The sequence below is a fragment of the Capricornis sumatraensis genome, chromosome 21 (assembly GCF_032405125.1).
Source record: "Capricornis sumatraensis isolate serow.1 chromosome 21, serow.2, whole genome shotgun sequence".
In the NCBI taxonomy this organism is placed as follows: Eukaryota; Metazoa; Chordata; class Mammalia; order Artiodactyla; family Bovidae; genus Capricornis; species Capricornis sumatraensis.
This window is the reverse complement of record NC_091089.1, coordinates 60708944-60728606: the sequence shown is the minus strand read 5'-3', so window position 1 is coordinate 60728606 and position 19663 is coordinate 60708944. Positions and strand designations below refer to the sequence as shown.

At 47.3% G+C, this 19663-nt stretch overlaps 1 protein-coding gene across 4 annotated transcripts; it reads right to left on the bottom strand.

Moving 5' to 3' along the window:
* Positions 1–2327: 2327 nt before the first annotated feature.
* On the bottom strand, positions 2328–14558 carry SEC11C (SEC11 homolog C, signal peptidase complex subunit). 4 transcript variants are annotated; one of them, XM_068993752.1, is made up of 6 exons: positions 14388–14558; positions 11296–11405; positions 7621–7770; positions 5581–5700; positions 3373–3430; positions 2366–2753 (listed from the first exon to the last, which is right to left on the bottom strand). In XM_068993752.1, the coding sequence occupies exons 1-6, from the start codon at positions 14472–14474 to the stop codon at positions 2700–2702; spliced, it is 579 nt and encodes a 192-aa protein (XP_068849853.1). In that variant the 5' UTR covers positions 14475–14558; the 3' UTR covers positions 2366–2699. The 4 variants fall into 4 exon arrangements, with proteins under 4 accessions (XP_068849857.1, XP_068849855.1, XP_068849854.1 ...); XM_068993756.1 differs by lacking the exon at positions 7621–7770 and having other exon boundaries at positions 2328–2753; XM_068993754.1 differs by lacking the exon at positions 5581–5700 and having other exon boundaries at positions 2332–2753.
* Between the last annotated feature and the right edge of the window lie 5105 nt (positions 14559–19663).

Here is a 19663-nt window from a genome sequence, read left to right as displayed (position 1 = left end):
CAGGGCTCATTTGTCTCTACAGGCCTGGCTCTCATTCTAGACACTGGGGCTGCAGCTGAGGCCATCCAGAATGAAGCCCCATCACTTCTACTTGATAAAGACCAATAACCTCTAAGAGGCTTCCTAGGTGGCACTAGTGGTCAAGAGTCCGCCTGCCAGTGCAGGAGACGCAAGAGACACAGATTCAATCCCTGGGTCAGGAAGATCCCCTGGAGAAGAAAATGACAACCGACTCCAGTATTCTTGCCTGGAGAATCCCATGGACAGAGGAGCCTGGCGGGCTACATTCCACGGGGCTGCCAAGAGTCAGACACGACTGAGCGACTGAACACACACAGCACAATAGTCTCAAAAAGGCCAAACAAGACCATGCTTTCTGATGAGCCACAACAGTGCTATTTAGCACTGGCTGAGCCACATTCGAGTCTCAGATGTCTTTGCGAAGTTTATTTCAGAATATCACCATGTTCAAAGGATTGCCAAGAAGCTTAGCCACATTAAGAAGCTTTTTATTCTTAAAAATATTTATTTGACTGCACTGGGTCTTACTTGCAGCACGTGGGATCTAACTCCCTGACCAGGGACTAAACCCTGGCTCCCTGGACTGGGAGCGTGCAGTCTTGGCCACTGGACCACCAGGGAAGTCCCTGAAGAGCTTCTTAAAGTTTGTATTAGCCAACTATAGAACCTCTGGAAGATGCTAAAATAAGAAAGTTTTGACCTAACATTTTAAAATTTAGTTCTGGGGAGAAACATCTATTTTTCTTTAAAAACGGTTTATTAAAGGGCACAAGAGAAAATGTTTTTTAGGAAGTACCCTGTACAGTTTTTTTTTCTATCACTTTGCTGATTTCAACAGGAAGAGCCCATTATTGTCGCAATAACCTATTTTAGCAGAGATAAAAGACTAAAGGGGAGGCTTGCCCCTGCCCCCCGACAGATCACTCCTGCTGGTTGTCACCAACTCAGAGCTCAGTCAAGGCACCGGTTACACCAAAGGGGCAAACACAGTGACCGTGGGTGATGTTTACGGAGTGCAAACGGATACAAGGGTAGCATCAGGCTAAGGAGTCATCTACCGACTTCTGGGGACACGCAGGGTGCTGAGGGCGGTTTGCATCCTCCACCGGAGGCTGAGGGAGGGTGAGCGCAAGCCCACAGGTGCTTAAGTGACCTGGTGGGGGTGGGGGTTAATTGCCGTCATGTCCAACTCTGGCAACCCCATAGACTGTCGCCTGCCAGGCTCCTCTGTCCATGCAATGTCCAGGCAAGAATACTGAAGTGAGTTGCCATTTCCATCTCCATAAGTGACCTGTAGAGATTCCAAATTCTTAGATCCAAATTGGACAAACCTAAAAGAATGAGGCAGATTTGTAAGTTCTGAGTAGGATGTCAACATCGTATCGTTCAGCAGAAAGGGACCATTTTGGCAAAACTGAAGAGTACCTGGAAACCCCACTGACGTCGTCCTTTCCAGTCCCGATGCTTTGCAGCATGGTCCAGGCACCAGCAACGCCTGTGTTCCCTGGGAGCGTTGTCTCAGGTCCCCTTCTCCGGGCCTCCTGAATCACAACCCTTGTCTACCAGGGGCCAGGGCTCTGCACTTGCGGGACGGCTCTTCCCCAAGACGTCTGTGCCTCAGTGCCTCGCATTTCTTTAAACTCTGCTCACTGTCCCCCACCCGGAGGTCTTCCCTGACCATGTGGAAATCACCATCTACCCACACCTCCTGCTTCACCTTCCCACAGAAGCTGGCCCTCCCGAAGTCAGTTTATCACCTGTTCCTCATACTGGACTGTAACCTTATTCCAGGCTGGGACTGAGCAGCCCCAGGACCTAAGGCAGCGGCCGGGATATTAGGGTCTGATCAATATTTTAACAAAGGACTATTGTATACGCAAGACTAAACTATAACCCTGGGAAACGGAAAAGGGAGGCTGAAGGGAAGAGGGACACAGCCCTTCTACCCGTCTGTGCTTTCTGCAGTTTATCAGAGGAGTACACATTGTTGCAAACTCTTATTAAATAATTTCTCCAACTATCTCAAGATACACCAAACCACAAGAACAAAGCAGATTACATCTTTCCTTCCAAAAAGATTTATAGGCTTTATTCATTTATCAGACTACACTTCTATAAATAAGAAATTATTTTCTTTTTAGGGCCTGTTTGTTTTCCCCAGAAAAAGTAAGTGAAGAATTTTATTTAAAAAAAAAATTTTATGATTAATTTTTATTGCAGTATAATTGCTTTACAATGTTGTGTTAGCTTCTACTGCAAACAAAATGAATCAGCTATACATACACACACATCCCCTCCCTCTTGGGTTTCTCTCCCATTAGGACACTACAGTAAAGCAGAACTGTCTTTCTAAAACCCAGATGTGACAAGTGTACCGCGTTTGGACTGCGCGCTGTCCTCCTAGCCAGCCAGGCCCAGAGACGGCCTGCCGGGATCCTGCAGCGCTGCAGACCCTCAAGCTCGGTTCAGCCCGATTATCGTGAGCGGCAGAGAGGCGGAACACATGCAAATCAGAGTCCACCAAAGAAAGCAGTCTTCACTGATGAATCATTTATTCGAACAAGACAAGATGTCTCCACACCGTTTCCTTTTATACAGAAAGTGGAACATTTCAAATATATTAACTTTTCTCTTCAACAAAATTTCTTTCAGTCTGGTCCCAGGAACTGCCTTTCACTTCAGGATTCACGTTTCAGTAACACATATGCACCCATTACAGCCAAAAGAGCATACTGTAAGGAAAGCACAGTGGAGAATCGTGAACACAGGCCTACAGATAAGCGCGGTCTACGAGTGTGTTCAGAACCAGTCTGGTCAGCGCTGGGCCAGGACAGAACCAAAGGCAGGCCTCCTCCCTGCGCTCTGTCTCCAAGCGAGCCACCAGCACAGGGAAGATGCAGACACACGGCAACGCAGACCCTAACACACCGACGGCCCAAGGACCACACGCCCAGCAAGCACAGCCAACGCACTCTCATTCCTGGACAGGCTTCCCATTGTGTTTCAGGAGACTAAAAAGCAAATATGGACGCTGTTCTTGTTGAAGTTGGGAAATAAGCATTACTAGGCTTATTGTACTACTTTTTTCCTATGTTTAAAGATGTGCAGAATAAAAAGCAAAAAATATATAGGTGCCATTTTAGAAAACACTATATAAACATAAGAGGTAGAAGTAGCCACTTTCAATCATTTAAAATTTACAATTTAAATGATTAATTTGCAGTGAACAGCACATTCTCTGCAGAAGAATTAGCCAGCAAAACATTTTAAACAGACTGCATCTCTACAGTTGCACATGTAAAAGCGCCAATATTAAAAAAAAAAAATACAGACGTACAAATAAATTCCTACCTTAAATTTTGGATAGTCGTTCATTATTATGGTGACCATACCGACATATGGTAAAAACCTAAATTGTGGGACAAACAGCCAAAAATGTAAACAGTGTTTGTAATATGATAGTAATACTTAAAGACACTATGAATCAGCCTTAGGGCAAAGCCTTCCTCAGGAACACCACTGACTGGGGCCATAAGAGCAACAGGCACCGCTGTCTCAAACGGCTTTATTAGTAAAAAGCAGCAGAGCTAACAGCCAGGACAATTTTTTAAGAAGGCAAATCAGCAGAAGGAGATGCTACGTGTCTTCTCTTGCTGCATTCCGCTGTAAGAGCATGAAAACAGGTGAGCCCCTTGTACAACAGAATCGGCAACTTTCACAAAGCGAGTTCTTAATTTTCCTTAGTAGAGAAGTGGGTAAACTCTGGGAGTTGGTGATGGACAGGGAGGCCTGTTGTGCTGCAGTCCATAGGGTCACAAAGAGTGGGACACGACTGAGCGACTGAACTGAAGATTCAGACAACCTATATGTAAACTGCTGTGAGAGAGACCTTTGAAAGCACAAGAGTAAGTGGTTTCTAACTGAAGGAATCCTCATCATTTTCATTGTGCGTGCTTATTTGCTCCGTCGTATCTGACTCTGCGACACCACGGACGGTAGCCCGCCAGGCTCCTCTGCCCTCGAGGATTCTCCAGGCCAGAATACTGGAGTGGGTAGCCTTTCCCTTCTCCAGGGGATCTTCCCAACCCAGGGACTGGACCCAGCTCTCCCGCACTGCAGGCGGTTTCTTTACCATCTGAGCCACCAGGGAAGCCCCATCACTTTCATTGCACAGACTTTTCAGATGCAACAAACAAGCTGGTTGGGCAGTGAATGCAAACGTGGATTGCATAGTTTATATCCAAACATGACTATGAGCCCAGAGATGATAAGCCAGCAGAAACCAGCCAATGAATGACATCGCTGACAAAATCCGGAGAAGGCAACGGCACCCCACTCCAGTACTCTTGCCTGGAGAATCCCAGGGACGGGGGAACCTGGTGGGCTACCGTCTATGGGGTCGCACAGAGTTGGACACGACTGAAGTGACTTACCAGCAGCCAACAAAATCAATGTCAATACAGAATCAGTTTGACCCAAGACTCCATCATGTTACTGGTGATAAACAAGGTAATACCTCCTTGGTACCCTCCAGTCTGCTTAATGCAACAGCTCCAACCTCTCACTTCTACAGTCTCTCAGCAGAGTGTCTAAAAGCACAGGGCTGGCCAGCTGCAAGCCCCCCTCACCTTCCTGCAGATGTTCAGGAGGAAACGCGATAGCATGAAAGCGATTAGAACGTGAGCAGAGGGGGAGAAGGGGCCAGAGGAGGCCTCCAACCGTGCGCTGATGAGTGAAGCTGTATCTTAGAAAACGGTCACCCATGTTCTCCAGCCTCACACAGCTGGCAGGGTTTCGATGAAAGGGGACATTTCTAACAAGGGTTAATCAGAAAAAGGGCCACCAAGAGAGGGGAAGAATCACCTTTTTGGGTATTTAATAAGAGGAGAGGCTCTGCTGTGTCAATCAGAAGCAGAACTCATGGCTGGAACAATGATGCAAAGATGGGTATGAAAAAAAAATATGATCACAGAACTTTTCTTAGTAGTGAAAGATCAGGGGAACAATCTAAATACCCATCAAAAGAGGACTAGTGAGATAAGTTACAATTCTCAGAAGAACAGCATGCAGCTGTTTAAAAGGATAGAGGCATAGATTTGGCACAGAAAGTTATTTCCAACTTCCTGCTGGGTGAAAAAGATAAAACTCCTTTATGTAAAATTATATGCTATGTATGCACACAAACATCTATATAGGCACAAGGAATATCTAGAATATTCACCACAGTGTTAAACAGTAGTTATTTCTGAAAGGATTACTTCTAATTATTTAAAATTTATAAATAACTAATCTCCAGGTGAGGATTTATTTCCAAAATAGAATTGAATCCATGATATAGATAGAATACTGGCATTCAGCTTTAGACTTCAGGTCCTTGGGCAGTTCTGAGCTTCATTCACGCCTCACAAGATAAAGTAGAACTGCTTACAGCTCTCCTGACATATCATCTTTGGAATGGACAACGCCATTAACCTCTACATTGGATTTCTTTGTTTCTAAATATGTTTCTGGTTTCTGCATATTCTATGGAACTTAAAAGAAAAGTTAATCCTCACTCACCCTCGGGCTCGCCCTACCACGTCCTTCTTTTCGAGCCAGTTCTGGCCTTCTTTGTACAAGCCTCTATCATCAACTTCATTATTATCTCCTTTAGTCAGAAATTTGATGTCTCCATTGTCTCTGGAAAGCAAAGCAAGGTCCTGTCAAAGATTATTTTCAGTGCAGCATCAGGAGAACAATGTCAGTCTGGCCTACCCTTTACAGGCAAGGGTGGGCATGGAGAAAAGCAGTCAAACAGGACTTGGTCTTTTTCGCCTTGAGATGCCTGCTGGCAGACAACCATTCAACTCAAGCACAGATCTAGTGACAATTTTGTAGAATAAATTCAAAAACACTGAAGCTCCCCTGTTGACCAAGACACATGGCTCAGCACAGGGTGCCAGGAAGGCCACGATTCGCTCCAGAGTCTATTTCCATCCACTCTTTGTCCTCATGGACCAACAGGTTAACATGGATTATATTCCTCTTGACTCTAGATGTGAACTGAGTACTAGATTAACCTGATCTGAACATAAGGTAATTCAAACACAAGTGTTCTCTTAGCTCTTCTCAAACTTTCTTTTCCTTACCAAACGTGGGATGTGTGAATGCCTTATTTCCTTCACCACTGAGCCAAGTGGCATACAATCCAGTTTGCAAACAAACAGGAATTATGAACGGTATAAAACTGCTGTGTTAGAGACAGGTGGGAATTGTTTTAAACATTGTAAACTGGGGCTTACCCAGCCCTGACACTAGAAGCACAATATTACAGCCTCATAGAACTATTGAGAGGATCTATTTTTCAATAAGACAAATGACAAAATGTGTTCAATAATTTGATAAAATACTAAAAGCCTACAAAGATTTGAAACCATGCCAAAGGGAGCTAGCCGATTTGCAGCCATGGTTATACAAGAAATTAAGAGGGAAAAAATCTGGGCTGTTGCTCACAATTCACGTAACTTACAGAAAAATGTCATTACTTCTCAGTTTTGAGCAACTTCTCATCTTTGGATATTGTTTCAAAATCACGTGCGAGTTCTGACACAATCATGACAGAGCATATTTCTCCATCTGTAAGTTATCAAGCACTACGAACAAGGCAATGCTAGTTGTAGTCCCAGTGTATTAACACAAACTGAAACAGGGTCATGCTAACGTTTAGAGTCAAATGAAGTGGATGTTTTAAGTATCAAATGTCTTTGGGGAAAATCTGGAAATACTGAATGGAATGACAATCTCTTATCAGAAATAGACTCACACACTCACACAAACAGTAACAGAGCAATGCTCCATTATTTAAAATATACTAATACACACGCCTGGTTTTAATTCTACAATGCATGCAAGTAAAAGGCTGCACTAAGATGCATAAAGGTAAATGAATAACCAAATAAGTAAAATGTAACATTTCACTAATCACTTGACTGTACTCTCTCAGGGAAACAATATATTTGAGCTGGAAACAATTGCTTCTGGTCCCCAAGAAGTATCCTATTAAGTCATCACTGACGTTTAAGGGAAAAGCAAAGCTGTTTGTGGGGGAGGGGTGGAATTAATGCAGGATATGCAGCAATCAAATCATGGGACGGGCTGGGGAAAGGAATTTTTATTCATCCAAGGCTAACATTACTGCTAAGAATGCCAGTTGGTCCACAGTGACAAAGAGAAACAGGTAGCTTTCTGCATTTCAGGAGATAATTCTCTCACCAAAATGATCCCCAGTTACCATGAGATTTGATTTTCTTTTGAGACTCCTTCAAATAACTAATAGTACACAAGAATACATTCCACCTTACCTTGTACAGCGAGTCTGTCAAGTGCTTTAGTAAACATCAGTTTATTTCATCCTCACACTCGCCCTGGGGGTCACTGTGGGTAAAGTACTGACATTCACATCTCACGGCCTGAGTTAAGTCACAGGTCCAAAGTCACCCCAATCACTAAATGGCAAAACTAGGAATGTAATCCAGTGTTTTTGCTACTTTGTAATCAACCATTAAGCTGTCCACAGACTTGTCTACAAAATAAAATCAAAGAGAAGTAAAGGCTCTTTACTTTTCGTGAACTTTGATTACTCTGTGAACTATTGGTATGTCACGTCCTTCGACTTTGAAAACAACTATTTCTCCAGCTCTAATGGGGTCTTCCCGGAAATTCGTTAGGAACAGAAGGTCACCCCTGTGAAAGGCTGGCTCCATACTGCCGCTGGAAAGAAACACAAAGTCACGTGAGAAGTGTCCTGGGCTCACCAGGCAAACGTTTCAAATCACAAAGGATATTAACAAACATACTACTTGGAATGTCAACTTTTCCCAACCGTCAAGCAGATCTATGAGTAATTAAACAAGCTCCAGAGATTCCCATCTGACTGCTCAAGGTGACAGCGGTGAGAAAGGGAGCGATTTCTTCTTGGATTTGAGCATGAAAAGGGCACTAGTGGCCCCTCGATGATTTGTTTTTTTTTTAATATAAATTTATATAATTGGAGGCTAATTACTTTACAATATGTATTGGTTTTGCCATACATCAACATGAATCTGCCATGGATTCATGGCGTCTACACGTGTCCCCATCCTGAACCCCCCTCCCACCTCCCTCCCCATACCATCCCTCTGGGTCATCCCAGTGCACCAGCCCCGAGCATCCTGTATCCTGCATCGAACCTGGACTGGCGATTTGTTTCACATATGATATACATGTTTCAATGCCATTCTCCCAAATCATCCCACCCTCTCCCTCTCCCACAGAGTCCAAAAGACTGTTCTATACATCCGTGTCTCTTTTGCTGTCTCACATACAGGGTTATTGTTACCATCTTTCTAAATTCCATATATATGCGTTAGTATACTGTATTGGTGTTTTTCTTTCTGCTTACTTCAATCTGTATAATAGGCTCCAATTTCATCCACCTCATTAGAACTGATTCAAATGTATTCTTTTTAATGGCTGAGTAATACTCCATTGTGTATATGTACCACAGCTTTCTTATCCATTCATCTGCCGATGGACATCTAGGTTGCTTCCATGTCCTGGCTACTATAAACAGTGCTGCGATGAACATTGAGGTACATGTATCTCTTTCAGTTCTGGTTTCCTCAGTGTGTATGCCCATTAGTGGAATTGCTGGGTCATAAGACAGTTCTATTTCCAGTTTTTTAAGGAATCTCCAAAAGAACTAAGAATAAGCTGGACCCCTTGAAGTAAAAATCCATTTTTAGCCTTATAAGGGTTTTACATTTATCAATACAAATACTATTTTTCACTCAGAACTAGAGACTCTGAAAGCTGGTTAATACTCTAGGGTCATTGTTGCATTCTGTCGTGTGTATGTAATTTACTGGAAGCTGAAATCATCGAAACAGAATTCATTTTACATGTGCTTCTGCTTTGTTTTAATGCATGAGAAAATAAATAAGACCTAAATACAGGGGTCTGACAACCAACGATGAGTTAGTTTGTCGAGGGCAGGAAGGGGGAGAAAGAACCAGTCTAAGGAAGAGATGGGGAGCTTTACAGGAAGACGTGGGTTCACAACAGGAGCCATTCCAGATGCTGGTCTCCCGTCCCACCAGGGCCGCTGACCTTCCACTTGTCAGCACCCAAGGAAGGTGGCCAGGGGGCAGGTAGCCGAGCCTGGCCTGCAGCTACTGAGAGATTTATGTTACTGCCTTGCCATGAGGCCTGTGGGATCTTAGTTCCCTGATGAGGGACTGAACCTGCACGCTTGGCAATGAAAGCTTGAAGTCCTAACCACTGAACCACCAGGAGGCTTATTTTGCCAAGAGGTTTAAGTGAAACCATTGCCACTAAGTCTGGTAATAGATTCAGCAATCAAAAAAAGAAAATGTGAATTAAAAAGGTATAAACAGCTAGAAATAGAAATGACTAAGAGGAAAAGAAAGAGAAGATATCTAAATAAAAAATTTTTTCTTCCCCCAAGGTAGACCACTGGATGGACATGAGTTTGAGCAATCTCCAGGGGTTGGTGCTGGGGAGGCCTGGCATGCTGCAGTCCATGGGGTCGCAGAGAGTCAGACACGACTGAGCGACTGAACTGATGGCCTGACAACATAGAAAGTTATTTGTCCCCCCAACACAGAAATTCATCTTGTCATCTTCTGAAAATACAACATAATTGCTTCAGGGTTTCATTTTCTTTTAAAGAATGACAGTTAAAATGCTCAGGATAATTTCTTAACCTACTGCTTCATCTTTACTCCAACAAAATTCCTGAAGACATCCAGTGGGAAGAGAACCATCTCAGTCTGTGATAACAATGACCACCTTGTTTTGTTTGTTTAAAATACAACTCCCTGAACAAGTCTTAGAGGTAGGAAGTGTGCACTGCAGTTTGGCACAGAGTCATTATCGTGCCCCATTAGGTCAGCAGTTCTTTGAAATGTTCAAATTACATTTAAACAACTAATAACTACTTACACGTGCTTTCTTTAAGGGGCCAGGGAGTTCCCCAAGGTCACACATCCCTTGTGATGTCAACAGCTTATGCTGACCAACCAAACTGCTTTAGAATTATAAAGGATGCTTTAAAAGAAGAAAAAGTCCCCACACGCTGCAATTTTACAATAATCTCTGCATGCAAGTGTGTCTGCGGATTGAAGAAGAGCCAGAACACCTCAGATAGAGTTCTGGCTCTGCAGAAATAACTGTGAGATGGAAGCAACGTGGCCTCACTAGACCTCAGCTACCTTACTTGTTGGATGACAGAGCCCATCTGAATTTGAGGGGTTTAATGTCTTTTTTTCCCAAAAGCCTTAAAATCCTTCTTTCAAATGAAATCTTACCAGGTAAAGTATAATCACACAGAATGTGTATAAGTGGAGCTGTCACAACTGAAGCAAGGCTAAGGGGGCCCATGAGCTTAGTCCCCTTCTCTCTCCTAACTCATCTACCTGGCCCTTGGGGCACTCCTGGAGCACAGTGTGAACACCAGTGAGTTAGAGCCCCTCCTCAGCTCTGTGTGTGAGTTATGCCATCCTCAGGCTCCTAAGTTTATGAAATGCTGTATCTCTAGAAGTGGGTCCCCTAGCCAGTCACAGAGGGCGGCCCGGTGAAGCCAGGGCCGGGGCTGTCCCCCATCACGTGGCTGCAGGGCCGAGAGGAGGGACAGGGAACCAGGGGCCTGCTGCTTCTCCTGCCCTGGTCGACTCTGACCTTGCCCACAGTACTGCCACAGCCTGCCTCTCCCCCTAGAGAGCAAAGGGGCTCCATGCCCACCTCAGGGAGACTCAGCTATCTAAGGCATATTAGCATCTTCAAGCACTTGAAAGTGAAGCTGATGGTCACTCAGTCACGTCTGACTCTTTGAAAGTCCATGGGCTGTAGTCCGCCAGGCTCCTCTGTCCATGGAATTCTCCAGGCAAGAATACTGGAGTGAGTTTGCCATTCCCCTCTTCTAGGAGTCTTCCCGACCCAGAGATTGAATTTGGGTCTCCTGCATTGCAGGCAGATTCTTTACCCTCTGAGCCACCAGGGAATCACAAAACATTCAAAGATGGAAGTAAATCATATTACCCTAGAGCATGAGATCAACATGATGAAATGCCTATTGATAAAGAAGAGTTTTCAACCAAAGCCAGAAAAAAATGAAACCTTTTCAAAATAAGTACTAATAAAGAACACTCTAAAGCTTATCCAACTAAGACACTGAGTTTGGGTTGTCCACGCTGCTCCTGGGTCGCCAACAGCAGCTGGACGTCTGGCGGGACCCACCTCAGCACCACCACGATGGGGCTCTCACTGCCGGTGAGGACAATCAGGCCTTTCCAGATCATAAGCGCAGAGGACACGATCATGGCGAAGTTTAAGACCTGGTAGTAGAGCTGAAGAAAACAGGGCAAACCAGAAGTGAGGACCATGGCAGAACATCCCCTTGCCCAAAGTCGGAGAGGTGCTCGTTTAAAAAAAAAAAAAAAGCTTTAGGACTTTTTTTTTTTTCGCCTAAAGTGACTTTAGGAATTAAAACGCATTCACACAAACTACAAGATTAGGTAGAATTTCAATTTTTGACCATGGAAAGTGAAAGTGTATACTTTGAGGTGACTGTCAAGGTTACAAAAGTGGGGACAAAAGGTGAATTAAAATAACTAAGATATTTTGATGTAGTTAGTGAAAACAGGAAAACAAAATTACACACCATTTTTTAAAACTCTTTGGCAAAAGTGTCAATAGCAAATCATGAAACTAAATTCCCAAGTGAACAAAAAAGGAAACTGGAGTGCTGAATGGATATTAAGTGTTGGGCTATAAGATATTAAACAGTTGCTTCTAAAGTAAAATCAACTTTTTGAGTCACATCAGTCTAAAGCAGAAGTTATTCACTAGAGTTCACATTCAAAAACTTGACCACCTGCTCCGCTTGACTTACCAGATTTAATAAACATCTGTTGTTTCATTATGAATTGCCGCTCTGATTAGGAAAGGCACAAGTCATGGTTTTCTAGAGATATCCAATTTTATACAGGTTTTCAAACCACTGGGCTCCACTCTAATAAAACAAATTATACAATCTTGCCACTTACCTAATAAAGACTATGTACTAAGAATGTATTTTCCACTATGACTGTCTATGCTTGAAAAATTCATTGAGGGGAAGTAAAACCAATTCCTCAAAAAAAAAAAATTCCTTTGAGCAAGACATCTATTTGCTAAAGAGAGTCAATTATATAGAAGTCTAACAAACTAATTAATCTAATCAAGTTAGCTTCAAAACCACAGATCACCCTTCTAACAACCTACCTTTAAATGATCTACTATCTAAGCCTAGAATTGAAATCCTGGCATCTAGAAACAGTCATTTCGATGGAACTACTGACAAGCTGATTGGAAATACACACCACACATTACACTGGCGCCTTTTCTTGCTCATCTTTGCCCACCGACTCTGTGTGCTCGGCACTTAATCCCCCCCGCAGAGTTTCGAAGCAAGCCCACACTCAGTCTTTGGCAAGCAAAGATGAAATAACCAACGATTCAGCATTTTAAACAAACATTTCAGACCAGATATTGTGACTGGCAGGGCAGCAGAAATGCCAATGGCTGTTTTTCTTCCTCTTTTCCTCACTGCAGAAACAAAGAGTCCTTGTTTATGCAAGTGGCTCTTTCCTTAATTAACAGTAAGCAAGGGCAGCAGAAAAAGGAGGTCTTGCTTCCAAAACTGGTGGAGCGAGCATGCCTGAAAAGGTGTCATAGGATGCTATTTTGGAGGGAAAAAGAAAAAAGACAAAACTTAAAAAAAAAAAAGTACCAGGAGGCATCAGATTTGAGCTTTTGAATTTTAATTAGAACACTAGCAAAATGTAGGCAATTGCAAACTAATGGGGCTTATCACTCAGAGTGGGAACACACAGAACTTTTCAAAGGCAAACCGACTTAGGGTTTGACACACTCCTCAGAAGACCTTCACTGACAGTGTGCAGTTGACAATTGGTACTAGTTTTAGAGACATTTAAAGTGAAAGTGAAGTCACTCAGTCGTGTCCGACTCTTTGCAACCGTGGACTGTAGCCCACCAAGCCTCTCTGTCCATGGGATTCTCTAGGAAAGAATACTGGAGTGGGTTGCCATTTCCTTCTCCAGGACATTTAAAATACTTACCCAATTAAATTTAGATTTTTAATTAAGTCTCTGCTTGGGGTTGGGGGTTGGGGGGAAGTGAGCTGGCTTCCCTGGTGGCTCAGGGGTAAAGAATCCACCTGCCAGTGCAGGAGATGCAGGTTCGATCCCTGGGTCGGGAAGATTCCCTGGAGAAGAAATTGGCAACCCACTGCAGTATTCTTGCTGGGGCAGTTCCATGGAGCCTGGCGGTGGCAGCCCATGGGGTACCAAACAGTCGGACATGACCAAGCGACTCAACAACTGCCTCCTGGAGGATTTTCCTGTAACAGTATCAACGCTCAGGGCATTAGCTGTTGGCTTTTCAAGCTAGTGATAATCTCTTGCCGCAACCCATCTTCATCACACAAGCTCCCAGGAACTCATCTGACACGCACCCCTAGAGACAACCAGGTTTCTCAACCCCGTTCACAGGATGCAAGTTCCCGAACCCCGCAACACTAATGCGCTCCTCTGTAATTCTACTTGGAAGAAAGAGAGAGAGAGGGAGGCGGAGGCTGGCTAAGGGGAGGGCAAGCACGAAGTCTTCCTCGGAGGTCCTCTCAGGAGGGGTGAGATATGAAGCCCAGGTGCCCGAAGACCCCTCAGCGAGCCGTCTCCGAGATTCAAGGCGCTGCCAGAGCAGAGAGTCTGAGAAGGAGGCTAGGGAGGACCCCTGGAAGCCCTTCCGGAACACGGGTTCGGTCCACAGTGACGGAGAAGGACCCGCGCGCTCTCCTGCACGAGGCGCCCCATTTGGTCCTGAGTCCCCAGGAAGGGAAGACGCTGCGCTGGGGGTGGGGAGGAATCAGGCGACAGCTCCCCTCTCTCGGAAGCTCTCCCCCCGAGCCTGCCGCTCCCACCCGCGGGCAGCCTACCTCACGCCCGGCCCCGGGCCCACCGGGCGGCCCCTCGGGGTCCCTCGCGGGAGAGCCCGCTGCCCCCGCCCCGGTTGCTCAACCACACCTGACGCCCACAGGTCAGGGCTCCCCCTCCCTCCCCTCCCGGCCCCCGGCTCCGCTAACCGCGCCACCGTCAGGGCGAGAGCGCGCACCCGGGGTCCCCTTCGCTCCCCTCCCGGCCACCCCCCGCTCCGCTAACCGCGCCCTCCTCAGGGCGAGAGCGCGCCCGCCCGCGGCTCTGTGAGGATTCGAACCCCGGGCCTCCGGGACCCCGGCTCCGCGGCGCGGCCCCCACGCGGGCCGTCCTCACCTGGCGCTTGTTCATCTTCCTCAGGTCCCCGAAGATGTCCAAGCCGGACGCGGGGAGATGCGCCCCCACGGTGCTGGCGCGCACCATGCTGGGGTCTCCGGCGGGGTCGAGGGAGACACACCGAGGTAGGCGGCGGGCTCCGGGAGTCGCTGACAGCTGCGGAGCGCCGGCCCGGCCCCGCCCACCGGCCTCGCCGGCCGGCCGAGCGAAAGCGCCCTCGGGCGTCTGGGAGTTGTAGTCCGGTGAGTCTCGGCCGCCGATACAGCCAGAGGGAGCCAGCAGGACCAGAACTACCACTCCCAGAGTTCCGCGCGGCGGGCGCCGCGTCCGGGGTCGACCCGGGGCTCCGCGGGCGGGGGGCGAGCGGGCTCAGAGGCCTGGTCCGCCCCTTGCGAGGGAACTGTGAGGGGAGCTTGCGTGTCGCTCGGGCAGCTCGGGGACGGGACTGCTTAAGAGCAACCGAGTTCCCCAGGACTCTGGTCAGGCGCCAGGCGGACACCTAAAGCCTGGGCATTCACCGAGCCGTGTATCTAGGCCATTGGATGATTGCGACCACGGAAGGCGGGGCTTTCACCCCGCGGCGGGCAGGGAAGGGGCGGGGCCTGGTCGTGGGCGGGGCCCGGGAGAGGCGGGCCTTTTGAAGCTCCCAGTCTCGCGCTCTGCAGGACTTACTCAGCTGAGTTCAGTCGCTCAGTTGTGTCTTTGCGACCCTATGGACTGCAGCACGCCAGGCCTCCCTGTCCATCACCAACTCCCGGAGTTTACCCAAACTCATGTCCATCAAGTCGATGATGCCATCCAACCATTTCATCCTCTGTCATCCCCTTCTCCCACCTTCAATCTTTCCCAGCATCATGGTCTTTTCAAATGAGTCAGTTCTTTGCATCAGGTGGCCAAAGCATTGGAGCTTCAGCATCTCGGTTGGACTGGTTGGATCTCCTTGCAGTCCAGGAGACTCTCAAGAGTCTTCTCCAACACCACAGTTCAAAAGCATCAATTCTTTGGCGCTCAGCTTTCTTTGTAGTCCAACTCTCACAGACTAATGTAAACTTAATCATGTGGTAACTCCAATTGTAGCTGCTATTCCAGATCTTTACCTGAGCAAATCAACAGAGACCCTGGCACTTGGCACATAGCTATTGACCGAAATAAGTCTTTTTTCCATACCAATTTGTAAGGACCACCAGAAGCAATTTGCTTTTACCTGGAAAAGCCATCAGTATACCCTCACAGTCTTGCCTTGGAATTATGTCAGTTTGGGGACATCCCTGGTGGCTCACATGGTAAAGAATCTGCCTGCAATGCAGGAGACCTGGATTCAGTCCCTGGGTTGGGAAGATTCGCTGGAGAAGGGCATTGCAACCCACTCCAGTATTCTTGCCTGGAGAATCCCATGGGCAGAGGAGTCCACGGGGTCAAGAAGAGTCAGACAGACTGAGTGACTCACTCGTACACACATCCTACAGTCTGCCATAATGTTGTTTCCAGAGATCTTGATCCTTAGGACACTCTGAAAAAATATCACATTGTTAAAATTTTACTGGCTGGAGCTGATAAATATGGAGTAGTAAATACTTTTTTTTTTGGCTGCACCACACAGCCTATGGGAACATAGTTCCCCGACCAGGGATTGAACCTGGGCCCCAGGTCACTGCAGTGAAAGCCCAGAATCCTAACCCCTAGGCCACCAGGAAACTCCCAGGAAGTAGTAAGTAGTTTTGATGCTTCAGTCAGAAACGTACAAACTAGAGGGAGTGAGAAAAAAGCAAAAATTTCATTTTTGTCGTCTTAGTCGTGTTTCTGAAAGCTCAGTAGTCTGGATCGTGTGGAGCGGTCCCTTTCCAGGTGAAAGACAAGTTGTGGCACCTCTAAACAACCACCTTGAATAAAGAGAACAACACTGGGGATAAAGAGAACAGGAATAAAGAATAAAGAGAACAAGAATGTCTCTTGAATAAAGAGAACAAGACTGAAGTACTTTCAGAATTTGGAGGCCACTTTGAGCGTGTTACACCAACCCACCTACAAAGCGACCGCAAGCCTGCCAGTTTTAAAGGGAACCATAACGAGAGAAGATTCCGCAGCCAATCCAGATACAGTGTAAGCTGCTCTACCACTTAGACTGTGTGAGCCAACAGATACAAGAATAACGTGGAATAACACAGCATCAGAGTGTTGACGGCAAATAAGAGTGTTTTTGCAAACTCTAGCAAGCACCAAAAGAGCATCACCGAGCAGGCCTTTAGGATTTCGGAGTTAACGTGTACCCTCCTCAGCAGACACCTACTCGCCTCTTTTTTTTTTTGCCATGCCATGTGGCTTGCATGTTCTCCAACCAGGGCTTGAAGCCATGCCTCCACGGTAAAAGTGCCAAGCCCTAACTGCTGGACTGCCAGGGATCTCCTATAGATACCTAAGAGAAACAACTTCTGTATTGGTCCTCAGAAAATCCTTAAAGCCCAACTGTGGTACATTAGTCAACCATGCAGCCCAAATTTTCCATCAGGTACCAGGCATTTTTAGGACCCACCTGGCTACAAGGACAGGTACGTGCAGGCACACAGATCCTCCGGTGGAATGGAAACGAACAAGACCAGAGACCTTTTCCCGCCCGGAGCTAGGTGGGCGGTCTTCCCCCAATCTCTTCTCTCTTGCTAAGTTGTTTCCAGTGTATATGCTGCAGTGAGTGTGTGTGTGTGTGTGTGTCTTGGTAGTTCTATAAGATAACATGCCAAGCAATTGAATCATTGAGCCAAAAAAGTATGAACTCTTAAACTTTTAAATTCACAGACACTGTTGCCACAGATCTGCCTTTCAAACACAATACTCTGTGCGCTTCCCGTCTGGGTGATTTCAGAGCCTGAATCACCCGCTATTGACCAGTTGCTCCATTTAGAATCACAACTTCTAATACTTGAAAGGGACTGAGAATCCACTGGGGTCAGCTTTCAACCCCCAGCAGGCAGCCCCTCTGAAACGCCGGACAACCATCAGGCCTCTAGTGAAGCACTGTGCTCAGTCCCTCAGTCGTGCCCGGCTCTCTGCGACCCCATAGGCTGTAGCCCACCAGGCTCCTTTGTCCGCGGAATTCTCCAGGCAAGGATGCTGGAGCGGGCTGCCATTTCCTCCTCTAATGGATCTTCCCGACCCAGCGACCGGACGCGTGTCTCCTGCCTCTCCTACAGTGCAGGTGGATTCTCTACCGCTGAGCCACCTGGGAAGCCCCCTAAATTCTCTTAAGTTTGCCAAATCCAAGCACATGTCCTGGGTGGCGCAGCCTCTCCTCTGCTCTTGTCTGCCCTCTGAATCCCCTTGCCCCCCACCCGGGACTGCAGGAGCAGACACGGTTCCAGGTGGGAGTTTCAATTCTCAGTTTCTAAGTTCAAGTTGCCTCCTACAGACTGATGGTATTGCAAACCAACATCATCCCTGCTTCACCTGGGCTTCGTGGAGAGAGATAGGACTGATGCTTAAATGAGCACAAACAGGAAGCCTTGGAATCTGCTCAGCCCTGGCAGGAAAGCTGGAGGCTGGCGGGGTAGGAATGAGTCCCACCGTCTCGGACCTGAATCAGCCGCACGAAGCGCATGTACCAGACATCAGCTTTCTGAGCCACTCCCTGCCTTCGCCGGCTTCTTCGTCTGTGGAAGGATGCGTCTCAGAAGGACTGCACTGTGATCCAGGGGTGTCACCATCAGAAGGTGGAAGTTTGGGCTGCCTCTCTGTCCTCCTCAATCTCTCTCCCACTCTGATGCCTAAGCCACTTCTCAAACTGCAACTCTTCTTTCTGAGCTCACTCTCCTGAGTGCCTCCCTGTGCCTTCCAGTTGTTACAACCGGCCGTGAGGAATGTGTGCTAAGAAATGTGTCAGGAATAGTAAGAGGAGGGGGGGGTGGAGGAGGAGAGAGAGAAAGAGAGGAACGAGAAAGGAAGGAGGCAGGCGGGGAGGAAAATGACATTCTTTAACCAAAGGTGCTGTTTCAGTTTGTGTCCCCTGTCATTTGACTGTTGTGAGAAAGTGCAGTTTGGCTTCTAAGTTTAAGTGCGTGTGTATGCGTGCTCAGTTGCTTCAGTCGTGTCCGACTCTTTGCAACTGTGTGGACTGTAGCCCGCAGGCTCCTCTGTCCATGGGACTCTCCAGGCAGGAATACTGGAGTGGGTTGCCATGCCCTCTTTCAGGGGATCTTCCTGACTCAGGGATCAAACCTGTGCCTTCTGCTTCTCCTGCATTGCAGGCAGATTCTTTATCCACTGACCCACTGGGGAAGCCCAAGTTTACCTATATACTCTACTTTTTTAAAAAAAGCTGTGAAGCTCAATACATTCTGCGAGAGTTCGATAGACATGGGAAGCAAGCCTCTGTGGTGCTGGGGACCCTGGAATAAGACTCGGGACTTCTGGGCTGCCCTCCCGGCTGTGCCCACACTTAGCAGCATCACGAGGAACCACCCATCTTTCTCCTTGGGACGCAGTATCCTCATCTATACAAACATCGTTGTGACCTCTGAGGTCCTGTGGCAAGTATAACCCTCAGAATCATGGCCACCAGGGATCAAAAGGAAAAATCTACTTTCCCATCACTTAGAAAAGTTGTGTTAAAGCCCCTTCCTGCCTGGTTTGCAGAAACTGAATGTAGTGACTTTCGGTTTTAAAACTGGGTCAACTTTTGAGATTTTCGAGAAACTCTCTCGCGCCCCTCCCTTTCCCCTCCAGATGGCAGCTGAGGTTCGGGCGGTGCACCCTGAGTTTCAGGGGCTGCTGTCTGCCTCTGCCTCTCTCCTGATCCGTCTCACGCCTGTTCTAGCATCTTCAGGGACGCCATCTGTCTCACCGCGTCCTTAGTCGCGCGGCCTCTTCCACTGCTGAGTCGTCGGTTTCTGTCCTCCCCGCCCCCACTGAAGCGCCCGAGGTCCCGACATGGCCTCCGGCCTTCAGATGCAGCGTGGATCACCTCAGGCCCCAGACGTTGGGGTTTTGGGTCCACCAGCTCTCTGTCTTTTGGTCTTTCTTGACCAGCTTCCCGCGTGCTTCTGACTCCCACGTGGGTTTTGGTGGTGGTGTTACTCAGTGTCGTCTGGCCCTAAAGCCCTGCTGTCTCTGTGCCATTATCCCTACACCATGGTGGCTCAGGGACGCCGGCATGTCCTCAGGAGATCCAGGCAGTGCGCTTCTGCCATGGAACTCTCCATCTTAGAAGAGCCTGCCTCTCACCTTGCTCCGCCTTCTGGACTCTCCTGGAAGGGCCGGGAAGAGGGCCCTTGGTAATCCCTCCTGAT